Here is an 18,800-nt window from a genome sequence, read left to right on the forward strand (position 1 = left end):
CAGCAGACCTTCACTAGGCCCACCTCGGAAAGGTTCTACCACCTCCCAGAAGCACCAAGCTGCGGGCTCAGCCTTTACCACATGGACCCCTAAATCCATTTTAGACCCAAACTACTGTGTAGTAAAGTCCATCCTTATTTGGATGGTTGGTTATCAGTGTGATTTATTGGCATTATTCATTTTCTGAGCAATCAATATGTATGTGCAAAGTACAAAATCTAAAATACAAATATTTGCATATTTTCCTTTTTTCTATAAATATTAGTATACTACCATACCATTGTGAATACTGCCTTTTTTCTCTTAACAGTGTGTCTTGGAGTACTCTATTTACTACTCTATTTAGAGTACTAGTACTCTATATAGTACTAGTCTAAATAGAGTTGCCTTGTCTTCTTAATTTTCCTTACTGTAAATTGTGTTATATTTTACCTTTTAATGTGAGATCATTTTAGCCCGCGAGAGTGGCAAATGTAGTGGGTACTGTTCACCCCACTTCCTCCTTATGTTAACATTGTCCATAATCATAGAAATTGTTATAAAATGAGGAAATTCATGAAGAAATGGTAAATATGTGAAGAGATAGATATGCTTCCCCACTTGAAGATTATAGGTGTATCCTCAGTGAAATACCATATGGCATCTCCATAAAGTTATATCATTTCTTTGACAATTTAAAAAGCCTAAGAAACAGGAAATTAACCTTGGTACAGTTCCATTAACTAAAAAACACTAATTTCACCAGTTTTCTCACTGATGTCCTTTTTCTGTGTGAAAGCCTAATCTCAGGTCTCGTGTTGCACTTTGATGTCTTCTTAGTCTTCTCCCATCTGTGATGGTTCTCAGTCTTTCCTTGTCCTTTACGATCTTGACACTTATAGAGAGTTTTGATCATTTATTTCATATTTGATTTTGTCTGATGTTTCCTTATAACTAGATTGTGGGTATGCATTATCAGGAAGGATGTCACTGAAGTGATGTGGTTAGTATGTCATATGACTGGTGATGTTAACTTCAGTCACCTAGCTAAGCAAGGTACTGTCTCGCAGGATTCTCCAGCACAGCTTACTATTTTTCCCTGTTGTCATTACTGCTGAGTTTATCTGTTGCAGGATTACCCAACCTAACTACTATTCACACATTAGGCTGGTTAATTCTTTGTTATGGGGACTGTCTTGTGCGCTGGAAGGTATTTAGCAACATCCTTTTACCTACTTCGGGCCTACTTGTGATAACCAAAAACTGTCTCAGACATGGCCAAATGTCATTTTGGGGGGAGGGTCAAATGGAGAGTAACTGACCTATAGGATAACTAGCTAGGGGTGGGTTAAAAAATCTTTTTGTGCATGTAATTTTTGTAGTTTTACTCACGTACAGCACAACATGAAACATACAGAAAAGTGCACAAAACCTAAGTGTGCAGTCGCATTTTTCAAAAACCAGGTATGAGCAACACATTAAGAAACAATATTTTTGTAGTTCTAGAAGATTCTCATTACCCTTTTTAGTCACCCTTTGCAGTAACCAGTGTCTTACTTGGCTTTTCCCATCTTTAAACAAAATCATGTATTTGTATCAGTTATTTATAGATTTTCCTAGTTGATCTCCGAAAAGGTGTATCTGACACATTTCATGGCAGTATAGAGAAGTGCCTGTTTTCCTACATCTTTACCTGGTCTTTATTTATTTATTTATATTTTAAGGAAGGGTCTACAGGGTGTTCAGGGTCTCACTACTAGATCAGACTCATACTGATCCGCCTGTTTGCAGCCTCCCAACAGCTGGGATTACAGGCGCGTGCCAGCACTCCCAGTCTCAATTGCCCATTCAGCATGCCCTGGGGGTGGGGCCAGCACAGCAGATCCAGGGATCAAACCCCTAGGCTCTGAGCCTGCTTGCAGGCACTTTAATCTGTACCTGGTCTTTCTGAGTTTTCCAGTCTGAGTGTTTAATAAAGAAGTCCATTGCAGTTAGAATTGCATTTGTTTCGCTAACAAGTTTGAGCCTTTTTGCATGTTCTAAAAAGCCAGTGTGTTCTTTTTTCTGTGAACTTTCTTCTTGACATATATATGCTGTGTTCTCTATTCCCACCTAACAAATGAGTACAAAATGTACTGGGTTAAAACAGTGTGTTCTTATTACCGCTCAGGCACTGTGCACTGGGGATGTGTGTGTGTGGCTTAACTGGGTCCTCACAGGACGAGGGTGCTGGCTCCAACTCTGCAGCCTTACGTGAAAGGAGGATTCGTTTCCAAGCTCACTTGGCAGTCATTGGCCACACTCCATTCCCTGAAGGTCCTTGGACCAACGATCTGTTTCCTGCTAGCTTCTTGGTCCCAGGTGTCCCCAGCTCCTTGCCACATGGCCCTTTCTAATGTGACAGCTTGTGTAAGCAAAGTAGACAAGCCAAAGAAGTAACACGGAGTTTCCTAGGGAGACAGAAATCATAGTCTTTGACAACTTCAACATGGATATGACTTTTTATCATTTTTGCTGGATTTTATGGATTAAAAGCAAATGATAAGGGTGGAAAGATGGTGGATATAATTGTCAGTAAAGACAAACACAGGAAGCTATGGCTTCATGTCAGAGCGCCTGTCTCAGTGCTGTCATCATGAAAACTGTCCAGTACCATCCCAGAGGCCTGGAATTCTTTGTTGAATATCTAGCTATGTCTTCCTGCAGGCATGCAAGAGGAAGAGCAGGGACTTACAGTGGTTATAACATACTTCGAAGGAGCTGGAAAACTCAAAGGAAACCTTTGAGTTTCTTGCAGATTATTATCAAAGAACGCTTTTAGCTGGTAGATACCTCAGAGTGCTCAAAGAAGAGAAGAGGGAAGAAGAGGAGCAAGAGAATGATGAAAATGATCATGATGAAGGCGAATCCTGAACTGAAGGTGACATGCTTTAGAAAGCATTCTGGTGAGAAGTTACCAGGTCAGCATCATTGCTTTGAAGTAAGCAAGACATTGTAGCCAACTTCAATCTCTCTAGTTTCTTTAGTGCCTTCATATACCTGAGATTTCCAGTAGGGTATATTCCTTCCTGGCTAAAAAAGAGCATCTCATGCATCTACACCATAAGTACCTAAAGGGAAGATGTCTGAGCTAGCCACCCTCTTCAACAGGCTTACAAGAAGCTCTAGACCATGAAGAAGGGCTGTCTGCCATGCCACCAGCTGGGCTGCTACAATTCTGAGCTGTAGTCAAAGACAAGTTTACACAAATTTTCAATTTATCGATAGTTCATGTGTTTTAAAATTTAAGTATAAGGCCAGGGAGATAGGTCAGGAGAATAAGCACTTCCCTGGCGAGTGTAAGGTCCTGAGTTCAATCTCCGGTACTGCCAAAAATAAAACAAAATTTAAGTGTTCTTACATCCCGGATGGGGGAAAGGAGAAAAGAAGGAAGGGAAAAAAATACCCCCACACATATACACACACACAAACATGATAACTAAGATTTTAATTATATTACTGATTTCTACTGGTTCATTGAAAAGAATGGTTTGTGCTTATATTGAATGATCAGTTTTTCATGCCTATATCTCATAATCTGAGCAACTACTTTCAAGATAACAATATACATTATATTGTTCATCTCCTATCATGCCATTTTGAAAAGCTGTCAGAGTCAAGGATATTTAGCTTGGGGACATAGTGCCTGCCTGGCAAGGTCCTGAGTTCAATTCCCAATACCTAAATGCCGAAACAGACACCCAGAAAATTAAAATTCTATATCATCATTTTTATTATTCTTTTCTCTTGAAAATAAAATAATTAATTTTAATAGTCTTAAGATGAGGGAGCTAAGTCAATAGTTGTTAGCCCTGCTGGAAGGGAGGATGTAACCCAAGGTCCTGAACAATAGCAAGAAACAGAGATGGCAAAGGCCATACTGGAAGGTTGCCTCCTCCTCCGCCTCAGTAGAGAACCTCTTTGTCCAACGTGGTCTGTGCTGCCTGACTGCTGCTGTCTTCTCCATTCTTGCGTCTGTCCCTCTCTTTCTGCTCTCTCTTTCTGGGGCACATGCACCAGCATTTGCTGTGTGGGCCTCCCTCTCCCTTCTCCATTGTATATGTGTCCCTCTCTTTTTGTTCAGGCTACTTTCTGTGTCATTTCTTTCACTCTACTTTCTAGTCACCAGTTCTCTCATCACAATGCATTCATTCTTTCAACAATTAATTTTTGAATGTTTGTCTCCCTCTGTATTCCATAGTGTCTCGCTGCTCACTTGTCTATGCAATCTCATCCTCTGTGCCTTTGAACATTGTGTAGCTATGAGACATTCTGCTCTGATCATTTCATCCCCCAAACACCTGGGCAGTTGGAACCCCTTGTTTGTGGTCCCTTTGCCTGTCACTAATGTTTGTTTGATTGTGAGTTTTACCCTGTACTGAGCGGATCTGTGAAATCCTGAGCGTCTGAATGCCATTACTTTGCTTCTTACATTTGCCTCATCCAAAGCCAGGGGCTTGGCTGCCGCTCGCTTTGCCAGAGTAGGTAAAAATCCTTTCCGGTTTGAGAGCTTGTCCTGGGGGTCTCAGCTAGACCTTCTGACCTGACTTATTGCAGTATCAAGCCCATCGCCTGTCCTCAGGAGAACCCAGCCCTCTTGTGTGTTCAGCACAGATTTCTCTGTGTTTGAATGTATGGGTAAATAAAAATTGTGGGTATTTTATAACTGCTTCCTTGGCTATTTCCTCTATTTCTGGTGAGCTCAGCAACAAAAATTCTGTTTTATTAAGTGCCCTGCCATAGGGCCATGGAGGAGCAGTCCTGCATCCCACAGAGCATGTGGGCTGCCCCTCTCATGGAAGCAGGAATGCCTCCACCCCTTAGCCTCCTCCTCAGGGTACCCTCTGGAGCCCACCTTCCTGAGCCCGACAAAGCATAACTATCTCCACCTGCTAGCCCCATCTTCCCTCCCCTCCATTGCAGTTTTATGACTTTTCCCAGTGATTATCTTTTTACCTTTAAAAGCTCTCCGCAGCTTTTTTTTTTTTTTTTTAAATCTATGTTTTATTTTTCTCTTCTCCCAGCTAGAGAAGATAGAGAAATCGGGATAGACACATAGGGCACTTCCTTCGGTTCACATCCTACCACATCCCACCTAGTTTCCCAATCGGTTCATTCTCCCATCTCTTCCCTACCCTTCTGTGTGTGCATTCTGTTCACTAACTCCAGTCCCCCAGGGGGTTTCAATTTGAATACTTGGATTGTTCTTACTGCTAGAACTTTCCCATGGGTTCTCCAGCTAGTTTTTAGTTAACTGAAATTCATTTGATATTTTCTCTACAGAGGATCCAAGCATTTGCATGTTCAAAAATATTTTCAGTTACCAAAATACTTGAGTAATAGTTTAGTTGATACAAGCTGAGAGTGCTTTTTATGAAATATTTGAAATGCTTGCTACAGATTTTGGATTGTTCATGGGGAAGAGGATTAGGGAATATTTGACATGAAGGAGATGTCATGGGGGTGAAACCCAAGTCTAAACATGAAATTCATTTGTGTTTCATATGTACCTTACACACATAGCCTGAAGGCAATTTCACACAGTATTTTCAGTGTGCCTCTATGTCTTGACTTCAATCTGTCACATGAAGTCAGGCATGGAATTTTCTACTTGTACTGTCATGTTGTAGCCCAAGAAATTGTAGATTTTTGAGCATTCCAGATTTTAGTTTCCCAGCTTGGAGATGTTAGGTTTATCTGAACTTCTTGGGTCACATGATCTTTCCTTCTGTCGCTAGCCCATCTTCTGCCACCTCAGGGCAATTGATGCTGCAGAGATGCCTGTGAGCAGCCTGGTGTCTTTTCCCGTTACCTGAAACTTGATCTACTTTCCTGGCTGCCCAAAGGGTTTTTTCCTTTATCTTTGAAATATAATAACTTTATCCGGACATGCATCTTGGTTAGTGGCTCTTTGCCATTTGTCTTGGAACAAGACTTTGCCTTTCAATCTGAAACCAAAATCTTTCATTTCAGGACAGGGTCTTGAATTCATATTCAAATACCCTTTGTCTCGCATTATGTCAGTTCTCTTCTTCAGGAGGCCTGTGCTTCTGGCCCAGCGTGGGCTCTTTGTCCACCAGATTGCCTCCCAGGGCTGTTGTGATAATCAGGATGATAGGAATTAGGGTGCTTTGTCATTTGTAAAGAATAACAGGAATGCAAACTGTCAATCTAGAAGAAATAAAAGCAGCAGACAGTCATGGAATCCATCCCACTTGTCCATTAGTGACTATGAATCTCAGCCAGAGTGACTACTAGGCTTGGGCACACAGGACAAAGCTGGTGGCCAAGCCTGGGTCAGAGGCCACATTTCTAAAATCTCTTGTCTGTTCATCCCCCTTTTCTTTGGTTTTAAACTGAATGCAACGTGAGCACTACCCTGACTCTCAACACCATAGTTTTGTCTGAACTTCATATGAATGAAATCACACATTATTTCATTTTCTGATATGCAGTAATATATCTCTTCTGATGTTGATGGGCATTTGGGTGGTATTTCACATTGGAACTATGACAGATATTGCTGGAATGAACATTCTTGACAACACCTTTGAGGGACACATACACAGATTTCCTTTCAGGACATATTTAGTATTAGGATTGCTAGATATTAGAATGCTCGTCTTCAATTTCAATGAACACATCCGAAGAGCTTTCCAAAGTAGTTGAACTAAATTAGAATTTTTCCATCAGTACACAAGAGTTTCTTTTGGGCCACATCCTTGTCAATACTTGGAATTCTCCATAGTTTTCATTCTAGCCCTTCTGGAGGTGTGCAGAGATAATTGGATGGATGGATGGATGGTTGTGATCTTATCTTTCTCTGATGACAAAACAGATTGGCTGCAGTGTCATGTTTACTGGCCATTTAAATATCCTCTTTTATGAAATATCTGTTCGTTTGCCCATTTTTCTCCTTGGTCTTATCTTATTTTAACTACATGAGGTTTTGTTTGTTTTGGTTATTTAATGTATTCTAGATAAAAACGTCTTGCTGGTTATATGTCATGAATGTTTTCCCCAGGTACTGAAATATCTTTTCTTATTTTCCTGCAGTTGTCTTTTGATAAACAGACGCTACTAATTTTAATATATCATAATTCATTAATATTTCCTTTGTGTACCTTTTGCATTGCTGAAGAAATCTCTACCAAACCGCATTCCCCTTCTCTTTGATGATTAGAACAGTTTTAAAAGAAAGCACTATCTATCAAGTGCATAAGAAATAGTTCACACCACCGTCTTCTTCACTCCTGATGTGGCTGTTCTCCTACCCCCAGGCGTTCCTACCTCATCACTCCCCCTCCTGGTCAGCCCTGCCTCCTGAACACACGTCCTTGCATAGATCTAACCCTCTCAAAGCAATGTCAGGTCAATGAGCAAGGAATATAGAATTTAATGAGGGGCAGCCAGCGTTTTCAGGATCAGCTGTGCGGCATCACTGCTCTCGCCCTTTGCCATTCCACGGCGAGTTGAACAACAGTGGGAACATGTAGACTCTACGGAACTCACACACCCAATATGCCACTTGAATCATCAGCTTCTTGAGGGGCACAAGTCGGTTTCTTCATACCTAAAACATGAGGAAGCTGTGGGCTTAGCTCATTTTAAAAGCACCCTGCAGCTCTGTGTTCCTTCTTTTTCTCAGCTTTATTTTTTGTCTCCTAGACCTCTAAACATTCTTCGACTGTAGACAGAATGGTTGCGTGTCTATTCTGTGCAGATGTTTGAGATCTCTTGGAGCAGCAGCCGTGCAAACAGCACAGAACAGCCTTGGCCAGCCCCGAAGAGACAGCGCCGTGCCATACAGGAGGCCTCCTCCACCTTCATCTCACCCCAAGGGCACCAGCTGCTCCTCTGCCCACGCCCTGGCACTGAGATTGCCCTGTTGCAGCTCAGGCCTTGAAACCATGATTGGGTTTGGCATCCAGGAAGCCCTGTGCCTTTAAAAGACCCTTAAGTACATCTGTTTCCAATTGTCAGGCCACGAGGCAAGGATTTGGGTGCAAGTAGTTTATCTGGGAAGCAATCCCAGGAAATACTGTGAGAGGGCGGTCCCAGGGAAGGAGCCAAGAAAGGTGCCCTGATGGCTAGGTGGCTGTCGTGGGCCACAGGGACCAGCCTGCTAGGACCCTTTGAATGAATGTGCAGAGTCTGCCTCAGAGTCATCTCCCCAAGCCGGTGGGGCTCATCCAGCTCCCACTGTGACGGCTGACAGTTCTGTCCACACACACATCCTTCGGGGGTGTCGGAGGAGGACTCCGGCAACGTCTCTCCCTCAGGCTTTTGATAAGTGTCGCATTCTAAGCACTTTTTCATATCCAAGTTTCTTATTAATACAGTTGGGAGTCTGTGTGGGTTTTTTTCACGCCTATTCCTATTATAAGGGGAATTCTTTTACTTGTACATTGATGAACATTGCGACATTCTCTAAGTGAAATACTGTAAGACATTATGCACAGCTGGGCTCGAAACCTGGCAGGCAGGATGGAATGCTGCTGTAGTGACCCTGTGTGGGCTGAGCCCTTCACTGCCCTTTGAGATCGCATCCCCAGGCCTCACGAAGGGTGCGCACCCTCTGCGCTGCAGAGCTGCCTCTCCCAACAAGCCTTCTCCCATGGGGTTGGAATAGACCCGTGTCTTGTACACCTCCTTACAGCCATGTCCCTCCCTCCTTGGCTACATGAATGGAACGGAGCTGTTTGTTAGTAGCTCCCAGGAACAGGGACTCTTATCCTGTCTCCTCCTAGGCCTTTAGTGCTAGATGCTGGATGAGCTCAATTCAGTCCTATAAGATAAGCCCTCTGAAGAGCCGATGCATGGACTTCATTGTTCCAAATGAACCAAGTGAAATGGTGTCCTTGTCATGCGGGCATCCGGACTCTGCACCCCACCCTCCCTCTTCCTGCACCTCCAATTGCAAAGCTAAACACAAATCCCCTCCCAGCCCCTGTCCCATCTGTGACCGTGTGCCCACGAGTGTTCTTGGCAGTCATGGTTCCTTCCCTTGTCCTGCAGCATCTGATGTGTGCTGGACTGTGGTGCCTGGTAGAAGGAGATACGTCCTGCAAGACCAAGCTGGACCCTCCCCTGGATGGCACCGAGTGTGGGGCAGACAAGGTAACCCCCAGGCTCCCGCCACCCGTGCAGCACCAGACACCACCTAGAGGCCCTGGGCACCTGTCCTGCTGAAAGCCAGCATGCACCCTGCTCAGAAGCCCTGAACATCCCCAGGGCCCTGTGGAAATGGGCATGGAGCCCGTGGGACTCCATGACACGGGGACCTTCCGCACCTATTTTTTTATAAAGATACAAGAATCATTTTTTAATTAATTCAGTTTACTGGTACATTTGAGGTATACATAATGATCACATTCATTATGGGGAATTAGATACAAGAATCATTCTTTTTTTGTTGGCGGAACTGGGGATTGAACTCAGGCCCTTGTGCTTGCCAAGCAAGCGCTTATTCCATTGAGCCATCTCCCCGGCCCCAAGAATCATTCTTAATGTGTCAGATTAACTTCTTTTGTCACATGAACAAATTTAAATAAAGGAAGAAATTTTAATCAGTACATTTTAAATGAAAAACCAATTCTGCATGCAATGCACAAAAGGCTATCATAAAATGAATCTAAGGAGAAGTGTTTTGTCCAATTCTAACTAGATGTCAGGACAGCGAGCCATCCTTGCAGATGGGAGCGATCCTAAGAGTTGGCAAGGGGAGCTTGTCGGGACAGCAGCCACACAGCATTCTCCACAGTCCTCTTGCGCACCATGAAGGAGTTAAGAAGGAAAGGAGATTCTAGCTGGCTCCTGATTGCAAACCCCTGTGCCCCACACTTGGGAAGATCCAGAGGTTGGCTTCCTTTTATCCTCACAAAAAGCAGAGGTCACCCAGAAGGAGCTCCCTGGGTCACGTCTAGGCGCCAAGCCCCTCCCTGCAGCTCTGAGCTCCAGACCTGGAAACACTGTCACTTGACCGTGAGCAGTTCGTAGAAACTTCAGGTTCTCCACCAGTCACGTGGATTCATCCTTCTGCTGAGAATTTTGAAAACCCCAACAGGGCATATTCCACATGGAGGTTTAGGGTAAAATCCAGAGCCCAGTGGGCCGTAGGTGTCAGGAAGTAAGGAATGTCAGCAGATTAGCAAATAGACCTATCTCCAAATAATCTACTTTTAGGCAAATCTTATTTTAAAATGGCAGAGGGAATCGGCCCTTGGGACAGAGCAGCTCCGCTCAGTGCCCCGGCCGCCCCGCTGTGTTGCAGTGGTGTCGAGGAGGGGAGTGTGTGGGCAAGACTCCCATCCCGGAACACGTGGACGGAGACTGGAGCCCGTGGGGCAGCTGGAGCATGTGCAGCCGGACGTGTGGCACGGGAGCGCGCTTCCGGCAGAGGAAATGCGACAACCCCCCGTAAGTTCCCCTGACCGGGCCTTCTCCAGGGTGCCTCGGTTGGCCTTACCCCCCTACAACTCTTGCTGCATTACCCTGGGAATGACAGCCTAAGAAAACTGGGGTGGGAGCGAGGTGTTGGAGGAGGCAGGGGCCTTGTGTGTGTGGAACGGCTTCTCAGCTCCACTGCAGCTCTCTGTGAACAGTTAAGACCGTGGAGTCCTGTGGAGAGCTGGCCCTTTCCTTCCTTGCTTGGGCTGCGGTAGAAAGAGTTCCTGAGACAGCTGGACTGCAGTCTGTCTCGCTGCCTCTTGCTTTGCTCAGTCCAGGGCATTCTCAGGAAGCTCGTTGGCCTTCCGGAAAGTGTGGCCAACCTTCCAGTTGGCCGTTGACAGATTCGGGAGCAGCCTGCTTGCTCATGAGTCACGAAGGGTGAGGGTCAGCTGTCCTATTCAAGTATTTTTCTCAGGTCTTCCTAGAACTATTTGACAGAAAATAATAGAGTAGTTTTAAAGTTTCTGGGTTTTGTTGTTTGCTTGTTTACTATTACCCCAAGATACTTCCTAGTCAGCCTTGTGCATCTGCTCCAGAAAACCCTGGGAAAGATTTACTGCTTGATTATAATTCCATCACCACAGGTTTCTCCTCTTGAGGCAGTTTATATATTTTTGGAGTGGATTATGTTCTTGGTTATCACAAGTTGTATCATGTCAACTTGGAAAAGGAGCAAGTAGTCTCTTGTGACTGAAAAAGAAATACTTCATTTTCATAATTAAGGCATATCAAATAGCTCTCCTGTTTAAAAATCCCCATGCTCAGGCCGTACCATTGAAATCACAAGCACTGGGGATGGGCCACAGACATTGGATGTTTTAAATCCGGGTGATTGCAGTGCCCAGCCACTGCCAGGGCATCTGGATTGCAGGAAACTGGCCTCCTGACTTAATGTTGTAAATGCCATTTTTTCCAGGAGCGCTACCTGGACTGGCATCATATGTGTTTTTCTAGAGCATAATAGGACAGAGTGCCTGGAACGTAGCAGGTGTCTAATCTGTTAGGAGTGACTTCTGAACTGAAAGCATCGAGGTTTTGGTGATTAGAAGCCCCAGTTGGCTAAGTGGTAGGGAATTCATACGGGTGCTTTCAGTTGATATTGCTCTGTGTTGAAGTTAAGAGCTTCAGTTCTCGCCCCCAAAAGACAGCTGTGGTTTTGGATCCATGGTGCTGCGATGTAGGCCTGATTCTGTTGTTTGTGCTTGTCACAAGACCTCAAGGAAGACCCTTCTGTTCCCTGTTCTCAGTTTCCCCATGAGGGGGAGCTGGCAGGTTTTGGTGGGAGGAACTGAACATGAAAGCCAGAACAGACAAGGGTTTGATCCTGGTGCTGCTCCTACGGCTCCATCTTGTGAACGCTGGGGCAATCCACTGGGGTGTGTGGATCAAAACCCTTGATCTTTGTTTTGTAAACAGCCCTTCTTATCAGCACTAACAGGAGGGTGAGCATGACACGCCCTGTCCTGTCCCATCCACCCCACAGAGCTATTCTGCAGCTCAAAGGAGGGTGGAATTTGCAAGAGTCATGGCTGTTCCGTGTCTGTGATCAGAGCTGTGGGCCTTCCTGAGGCCTGGCCTCCTTTGGCATATGATGTATGTCATCCTTCAGCAGGTGGCCCTTGACACTTCATAAACAGTAGAATAGGGGATGTCCAGAAGAGCCTCTAATGACCCCAGCAGCCCAGTGTCCAAAGACTGTGAACAATTGGATGGTGTTTTGGTGCAGATGCCAGTAGTAGGAATAAGTTGTTCTCAGTATTGGAAAATTGCATTTGGTACAAGTTTTAAGAGTCCCAGCATTATCTATTTGTCTGGGGATTACATTGGCAACTATCCCCACCTCCAGCCCCAGCCCCAGCCCCAGCCCCAGCCCTGGCCCCAGGTGGAAGCCTGCAGAGCAGAAGGATTTCAAGCAGGCTTGTGGCTTCATGGTTCAGACCTGGACCATCCCAGCTGCTTCCAGCCCTGCCCATCTGCTATTGCTCTGAGATGTGGTAGGGGCATCTGGGAAGCTTCTGAAGACCCCATATTCCTAAGAGCTGTGTTAACATACCCACCCTGGCTGAGCCTGCCACGGGTTTCATCTGTTGGGATTCCCTTCTCATGCCCCAGGTCCAACACTTCCCAGAGGGAGGCTTATCCGAAAGTCACAAAGCTGTGAAAATTGTCATTTCTCATCTTTACTAGTTACTCTATCTTAGTGGTCATCAGCTTTATCTCTTGTTGCTTCCAGAATGTCACCATTGAGGAATAAGGGCATTGGGTGTGGAGACTGCCACACAGCGGCACCTGAGGCTTTGTGGGTGTCCACACGTGGGATTATGTGAGACCCGAATGCATCTTCATGTTCTAGTGTCTGAGGCCTAGCACTGCCCATGGGGCTGGGTGGTGAGAGGAGTACTAGAGAGAAAAAGGCTGGTTCCTTCCAGGCCAGTGCTTCTTTCTGCTGATGCCCGCGCAGCGTGATGCCTTTAGTAAGGCTTAAGGCACGCCACGTCTGAGTTCTGCTGGGTGCGTCCTTACAGTGACAAGCACAGACGCACGAGTCCTGCCCACTGGCTTCTCTTGGTTTTTTCTGATACTTCGAACCAGACTTTTACTGTAGCGTGCTCTCCCTCCCAGCCCACTTCCACCCCCTGCGCAGTCCTGCCTCCGTCCATGGCTTGGCTTCCGTGTAGAACCCCTGTGTCTGTCTTCCCTTTGTCCCCTCTCCTTCTCCTTCCTCCGTGTCTGATCAAGATAGAAATGGCAAATGAAGGGGCCACTCAACACCATGCACCACATTTCCTTCAGTGCATTTTGTGCAACTGTGTTGGAGGTTTTTAAACCTCCCATACAGATGCAAAACCGAATGGTGGACAGGTGACTTACCTGAGGTGGCACAGCAAGGCAGGGACAGGCTGGGTGTGGAGCTCGGTTCTGGTAACCACAAGTCCGAAATCAAGATGCAGCAAGGCTCCTTCATGAAATATGGAAGGAAAATTTGTCCACGCCTCTCCTGGCTTCTGGGGGCTCCAGTGTCTTTGGGGTACCCCTACACCAGCCTCCGTTCTCCTGTGGTCTCTTCTCAGGTCTTCCACACTGATCACCACTCTTAGAGCCCACCTGTGCAAGGTGATCTCCTCTCAAGATCTCTCATCAGATCTCCTATGATTTTTGCTAAATAAAGTTACATTGTCATGTTGCAGATGGACTTGTCATTGGTAGGGGACAGAGGAGCCACCCTTCAACACATGCCTTCCTCAGAGCTGCCAGGTCCTCTCTGGTGAGGTCCCCTAGTCACCCAGGCCTCCCGTTCCTGGCAGTGCTATAACTCACAGTCACAAGGGCTCAGCATTGTCTCAAGAATAAACTGTGATGACTGCACAGCTGCCTTTTGTGTTTGAAACAGAAAGAACACAGTGCTTTTCCCTGGGGAGCATCCCACTAGGTTTTTGGGTTTGTTTTTTTTTTTTTTCTTATCAATTTGGTACAGGTCTCATGATGCAGGTGAGACTTGTAGTATCCTCCTGTTTCAGCCTCCCCAGCAATGGGATTACAGGTGTGTGCCACCATGCTGGGTTTTGGTGGCCATCTCAGCACTCCTGGGGTAGGGCCAGCACTGCATGTGGTGCCCGGGATCAAACCTGGTCCCTGTGCTTGCCAGGCAGGCGCTTAGAGAGCTAAGCTATCTCCCCAGCCCACCCCTAGGTTTTGCCCCACACATAGCCAGACCAGGTGAATGGTAAGGTAGAGCACAGCATGGGCAGGTGCCTTAGCAGCTGTCTCCAGCTGTCTCCAGCTTCCTGCAGAGGTGTGGGGTCCTGGTGGCATCCAGCCTGCTTTGCACAATGGCCTGAGGCGGTGATTGTTACAGAGCACAGCTGATTGTGACTCAGAGCCAAGTTCTGACCAATACAAGATCCTCTCTGTCCCACTTCTTCAAACATCAGGCCCACTGCCTAGGGATTTCACAAGGATGTTCAGAACTCCCTGCTGCAGTCTGGTTCGGAGCACTCCCCTAACCCTCGCCCCACCCCCTCACGCACATGCCTGGCTCCTTGCCCAGCATTCTGCAGCTGGCTTATTCACTGTCCAGAAATATTGGCCAGAGTGTCCCATTCAACCCCATCTCTTTTTCCTAGTCTTGGTCTTTATAGCTATTGGAGTTTGTATTTTTTGCCAGGTGACACAAGGGTCCTGGAGACATCTGTGTTTTTAAACCAGCATCCCAGGCTTGTTCTTTCCTGCCATTTGTGTCATTGTTGGTCGGAGTTACACCCAGAAATTACAAGGTAGAAAATCCAGCTCTAATTCCAATTTTATTCCCCAGGAAGGCCTGGTGGGGGGAGGAAGGGAAGGAGAAAGGCTCAGGTGCCCTTGTAGGAGGAGCCAAGGCAGAGCTGGGCTGTGTCAGGACCCATGTGCCTTGTAGGACCCCATAAGCACCACAAAGGCGAAGGAATCCGGTCACCCCTCAAGACTGTAGGGACAGGCGTGGAGGGATGAAGTCTGTGGCCGCAGCTGGTTGCTGTCCCCACAGCAGGACCCCATCAGTGTTATCTCTGGGCCTGTGACCTGGCACAGGTGTAGTGATTCTCAGAACTCCCAACTTTTCTGAGGTGAAATCCAAAGTCCACGGGGTGCTTGAGCACCTTTCTCTTTTCAAGGAGGCTTTAGCCCTAGGATGTCTGCTACTCTGAAGATGGCCCAGGACCACCTTCCAAACCCTTCGAATTTGCCCTGCTGGCTTACGGGAGCTGACACAGCCAGCGCAGGGGCCAGGAGCGCAGGCTCTGCGGCGCTCACCATAGCTCTGGGTGTCACGCCAGTCTGAGCTGCTGTTGCAACTTTTTTCTTCTGATCTGTCTTCACTTAATAAGACAAAGCAGAAAATAAATGAAGGGCCACCAGCTGGCTTCATTCACTTCCGGCCTCCCTGGTCTCTGTGCACTGTGCCCTTCCAGGGACAGGGTGGGCCTGGTGCTGTGTGATCCTTTCAGCCCAGCATCTCTGTGACCTCCAGACGCTGTGCTTAACTCTCTCTGGTGGTCTAGTTCAGGCTTTGCGCAGCCCACCCAGCGGGAGATCATCCTTACCCAGCAGGGCTGACCTGCAGGCCACTCACTTTTCCCTCCACTCTCCCACTTTCTCACTAAGGCCTTTCTCTTCTATTCCTTTATTTATTTTAAGACATTCGTGGATCACAGGCATAGAGAAAAATACTATGCCCTGCACTGTTACTGCCTATCACCCTCAGGCAGGTGCACAGGACACATCGGCAGTGGCGTGGCAATGGTGTGGCTTTGCAGTGGCTCCTAGCAAGCGTTCACTCATAGGCCAATCCTGCCCGCTTTGCAGAGTGCCTGCCCTTCTGCTCTGCCGTGAGCTGTGGGGGGCTGCCAGCTGCTGCTCCATGTTGCCCCCAGCTCACAGTATCATCATTCTTTTATACTGTGACCATGCTGGTGGCTTGGTTGCAGTGCCCCGTGGAGGTTTTAATTTGCACTGCCCTCACCAGCCACAGGCCTGGACATCTGTGTGTCTCTCTGTGTCATTTGGATACTCTTTCCTTGTGAAGGGCTTATGCTGCTATTTTATTACATAACTAAGCTTCTACTCTATGTTCACAACAGATTAGACATTGGGAGTTCACCTTAGAGATGCACCTTAAAACCCCGCCAACCCCAGCCAACTGTCTCTTTGCCAGGCTGTCTTTTCTGGCCTCCTGATGGCCGACAGGCAGTGATTTCACTGGGCTGGAATTAGGGACTCCTGTGCGTCACGTTTGCTACCATCTCTTACTTGCCCGTGGGAGTGCTGCCTCCATCATCTCTAAGATGTGATCTGAGCCCCTTCTGAAGCTTTGTGCAGACTTAACGAGGTCATGATCCTGGGGGCTGGCAGAGCACCTGCCTGTGGCACGTGAGCTATTTCATCATCACTTTACATGACAGTGTCTCCCCTGTGTCCTCATTTCAGGATGAGGTTTCAACTTGCCAGTTCATCCCTAGGCCTCCCAGGGCACTGGCACCTGTTCCATGAAGCCCGCAGTTCTGGACCTTGTAGCCCTTTGGGAAAGGCTGAGCAAAGGACCTGGATCCACTGTTAATTCTCAGAAGGGGATAGCTGTATTCTACATGACTTCTGTTATTTTAACTGTTTGCCCTCGCAAGCTAGGTTTCTGTTGTTTTCATCTCCCAGTTGTGCTGTGTTTTTTTCCATCCTGCATAGCTCAAAGGGATTTCCAGTGAGCGTGGGAGCCCCAGCCCTCTGCTCTGTTCCCACCCATGTGCACCTGGCCTCTCCTGCCTGTGGGAGCATCTCCTGAAGTCTCCTGTGTCTGCCCAGCTCAGGCTTTACCCACCAGCTCAAGGTGTGTTTCTTGGTAAAATTTGTAGCCTCCCCTAGAAAGCTTGTAGCAGGGAGCCACTTGTGGATCTCACCGCCAGCTGCACCATTCCCATGATTCTCCTGGTGAGGCCATAGACAGAGGCTGCCTCTTCCTGCTGATTGTACCAGCAGGAGGCCTCCCAATGTCATAGCTACCTGATGTCATGGTTACCATAGATGGCCTCTACCCTACTCTTCTGTTTACCCACAAGATGTTCTAATACAATCCACAGTGGAAATCCTGTGTAAACTATGGTTTTCCCCATCCATCCATGCTTACGATAAAGTTTAACTTAGAAATTAGGCACAGAAAGAGATCAACAACAATAATACTAACTAAAACAACTATGATATACCATAGTGAAAGTTATTTAAAACTTATGAATTATTTATTTCTGGCCTTTTCTACTGACCATGATTGACTATGGATAACGCATCATAGAAAGCAAAACTTCAGGTGTGGGAGAACTGCTGCTTCACAGGGCCTGCTGTGAAGAACAGAAGGCTGGGCCCCGCCACATGTGCATGCTGAGATTACTCAGGTAGCTCCCTCTTCATGCTGTTCAAAACAGTGGCTCAAAGGAAAACTAGGAGAACAAGCAATTGTTTGGGCCGTTTGTCTTTTGGAACAGGGAAAGCTTAATGCAAAGAAGCATCAGTCATAAGAGATGATTGAAGTGGTGGGAAAGTAGTTCTAAGAGAACTCAAATGAATATGGGAAGAGCATTTCAGTGTCATAGAGCAGAACAGCCCAGGAGGGAGCACAGCTCGATGAGGGTGGCCTTCCTACAAACACCCAGTGCTGGCATTCCATGCAACCTCATAGGAGAGGGAGCCCCTGGGGCTTGCCGGATGAGGGAAGATTTGCAGAAGGGCTGTACTGTTTGACCTGCCTAGGCCATACTTAGGGTACCAGAGGGGAGAAAGAGCATCTCGGAGCATGACAGAAATCTTCCCAGAGGGGTAGTGTGTTTGGAAGCCTTCTTTCAGTGTGCAGGAGGATGCTGCCCATGGGCAGAGGCTTGCATCACAGGCCACTGCAGCAACCCTCTGGGAGGCCCCACCCCAGGATCAGGCAGAGGCATGACCTGCTTCCCTGTCTCTCCAGTGACCTCATACTCACTAAGTGCAGCCTCACTCCTGCCGAACTAGGGCTTCTAATTCTTCGCATGCCCTCCAGTCACCATCTGGCTTCCTTTCCTTGAACTTTCAGGAAAGGAATTCATCTGGCACTCCCTGTAAACAGGTCTTTTATTGGATGCTGTTAGTGGTTCCTGGCTCTTGTCCTATTCAAAGAATTGAATGGAAACAACCAATGAATGTGAAAGTTTCATTTATTGAACATAAAAGAAGGCAAAGGTAGAAGTGAAAAAGGAGAGAAAGAAGTAAAAGTGAAACACACACACACACACACACACACACACACACACAACTTCCAGAGCAGGTAACTAGAAGAAGAGTAAGAAGTCAGTGGCAACTTTTCTCAAATTCTTCATTAAACTTGAAAGGGAAGCAATTCTCACAAATTCATTCCTGGAAGCAAGTATTACTCTGATTCCAAAACTAGAAAAAGGTCCAACTAAAAAAGAAAACTGCAGGCCAATCTTACTAACAAATATAGTGAAAAATCCTCAATAAAATGCTAGCAAACAGAATGCAGCAAATCATCGAGAAGATTATGCATAACAACCAAGTGGGATTCATCCCAGGAATGTAGGAATGGTTCAGTATACACAAATGTATAAATATAATGCATCGCATCAGTTGAACCAAGAACAAAAGCCATGTGATCATCTCAACAGATGCAGAAAAAGTCTAGCACTCATTCATGATAAAAAAAAAAAATCCCTATAGAAAATTGGAATAGATGGTCTACATCTCAACCTGATAAAAGCCATCCATGAGAAATCAGCGGTGAACATCATCATAAATGGGCAAAAACTGAAGGCCTTCACTTT

At 46.4% G+C, this 18,800-nt stretch overlaps 1 protein-coding gene across 3 annotated transcripts in view; it reads left to right on the top strand.

Moving 5' to 3' along the window:
* The window catches only part of Adamts17 (ADAM metallopeptidase with thrombospondin type 1 motif 17), a 356,834-nt gene that overhangs the window by 205,775 nt on the left and 132,259 nt on the right, over positions 1-18,800 (top strand). For all 3 annotated transcript variants that reach the window (XM_023709886.1, XM_004623253.2, XM_023709894.1), the window contains exons 11-12: positions 9,037-9,138; positions 10,292-10,437. In XM_023709886.1, coding sequence (XP_023565654.1) covers positions 9,037-9,138; positions 10,292-10,437 — 248 coding nt within the window. The remainder of the gene's footprint in view (positions 1-9,036; positions 9,139-10,291; positions 10,438-18,800) is intronic.

This window comes from Octodon degus, unplaced genomic scaffold (genome assembly GCF_000260255.1).
Source record: "Octodon degus isolate 3935 unplaced genomic scaffold, OctDeg1.0 scaffold00002, whole genome shotgun sequence".
Taxonomy (NCBI): domain Eukaryota; kingdom Metazoa; phylum Chordata; class Mammalia; order Rodentia; family Octodontidae; genus Octodon; species Octodon degus.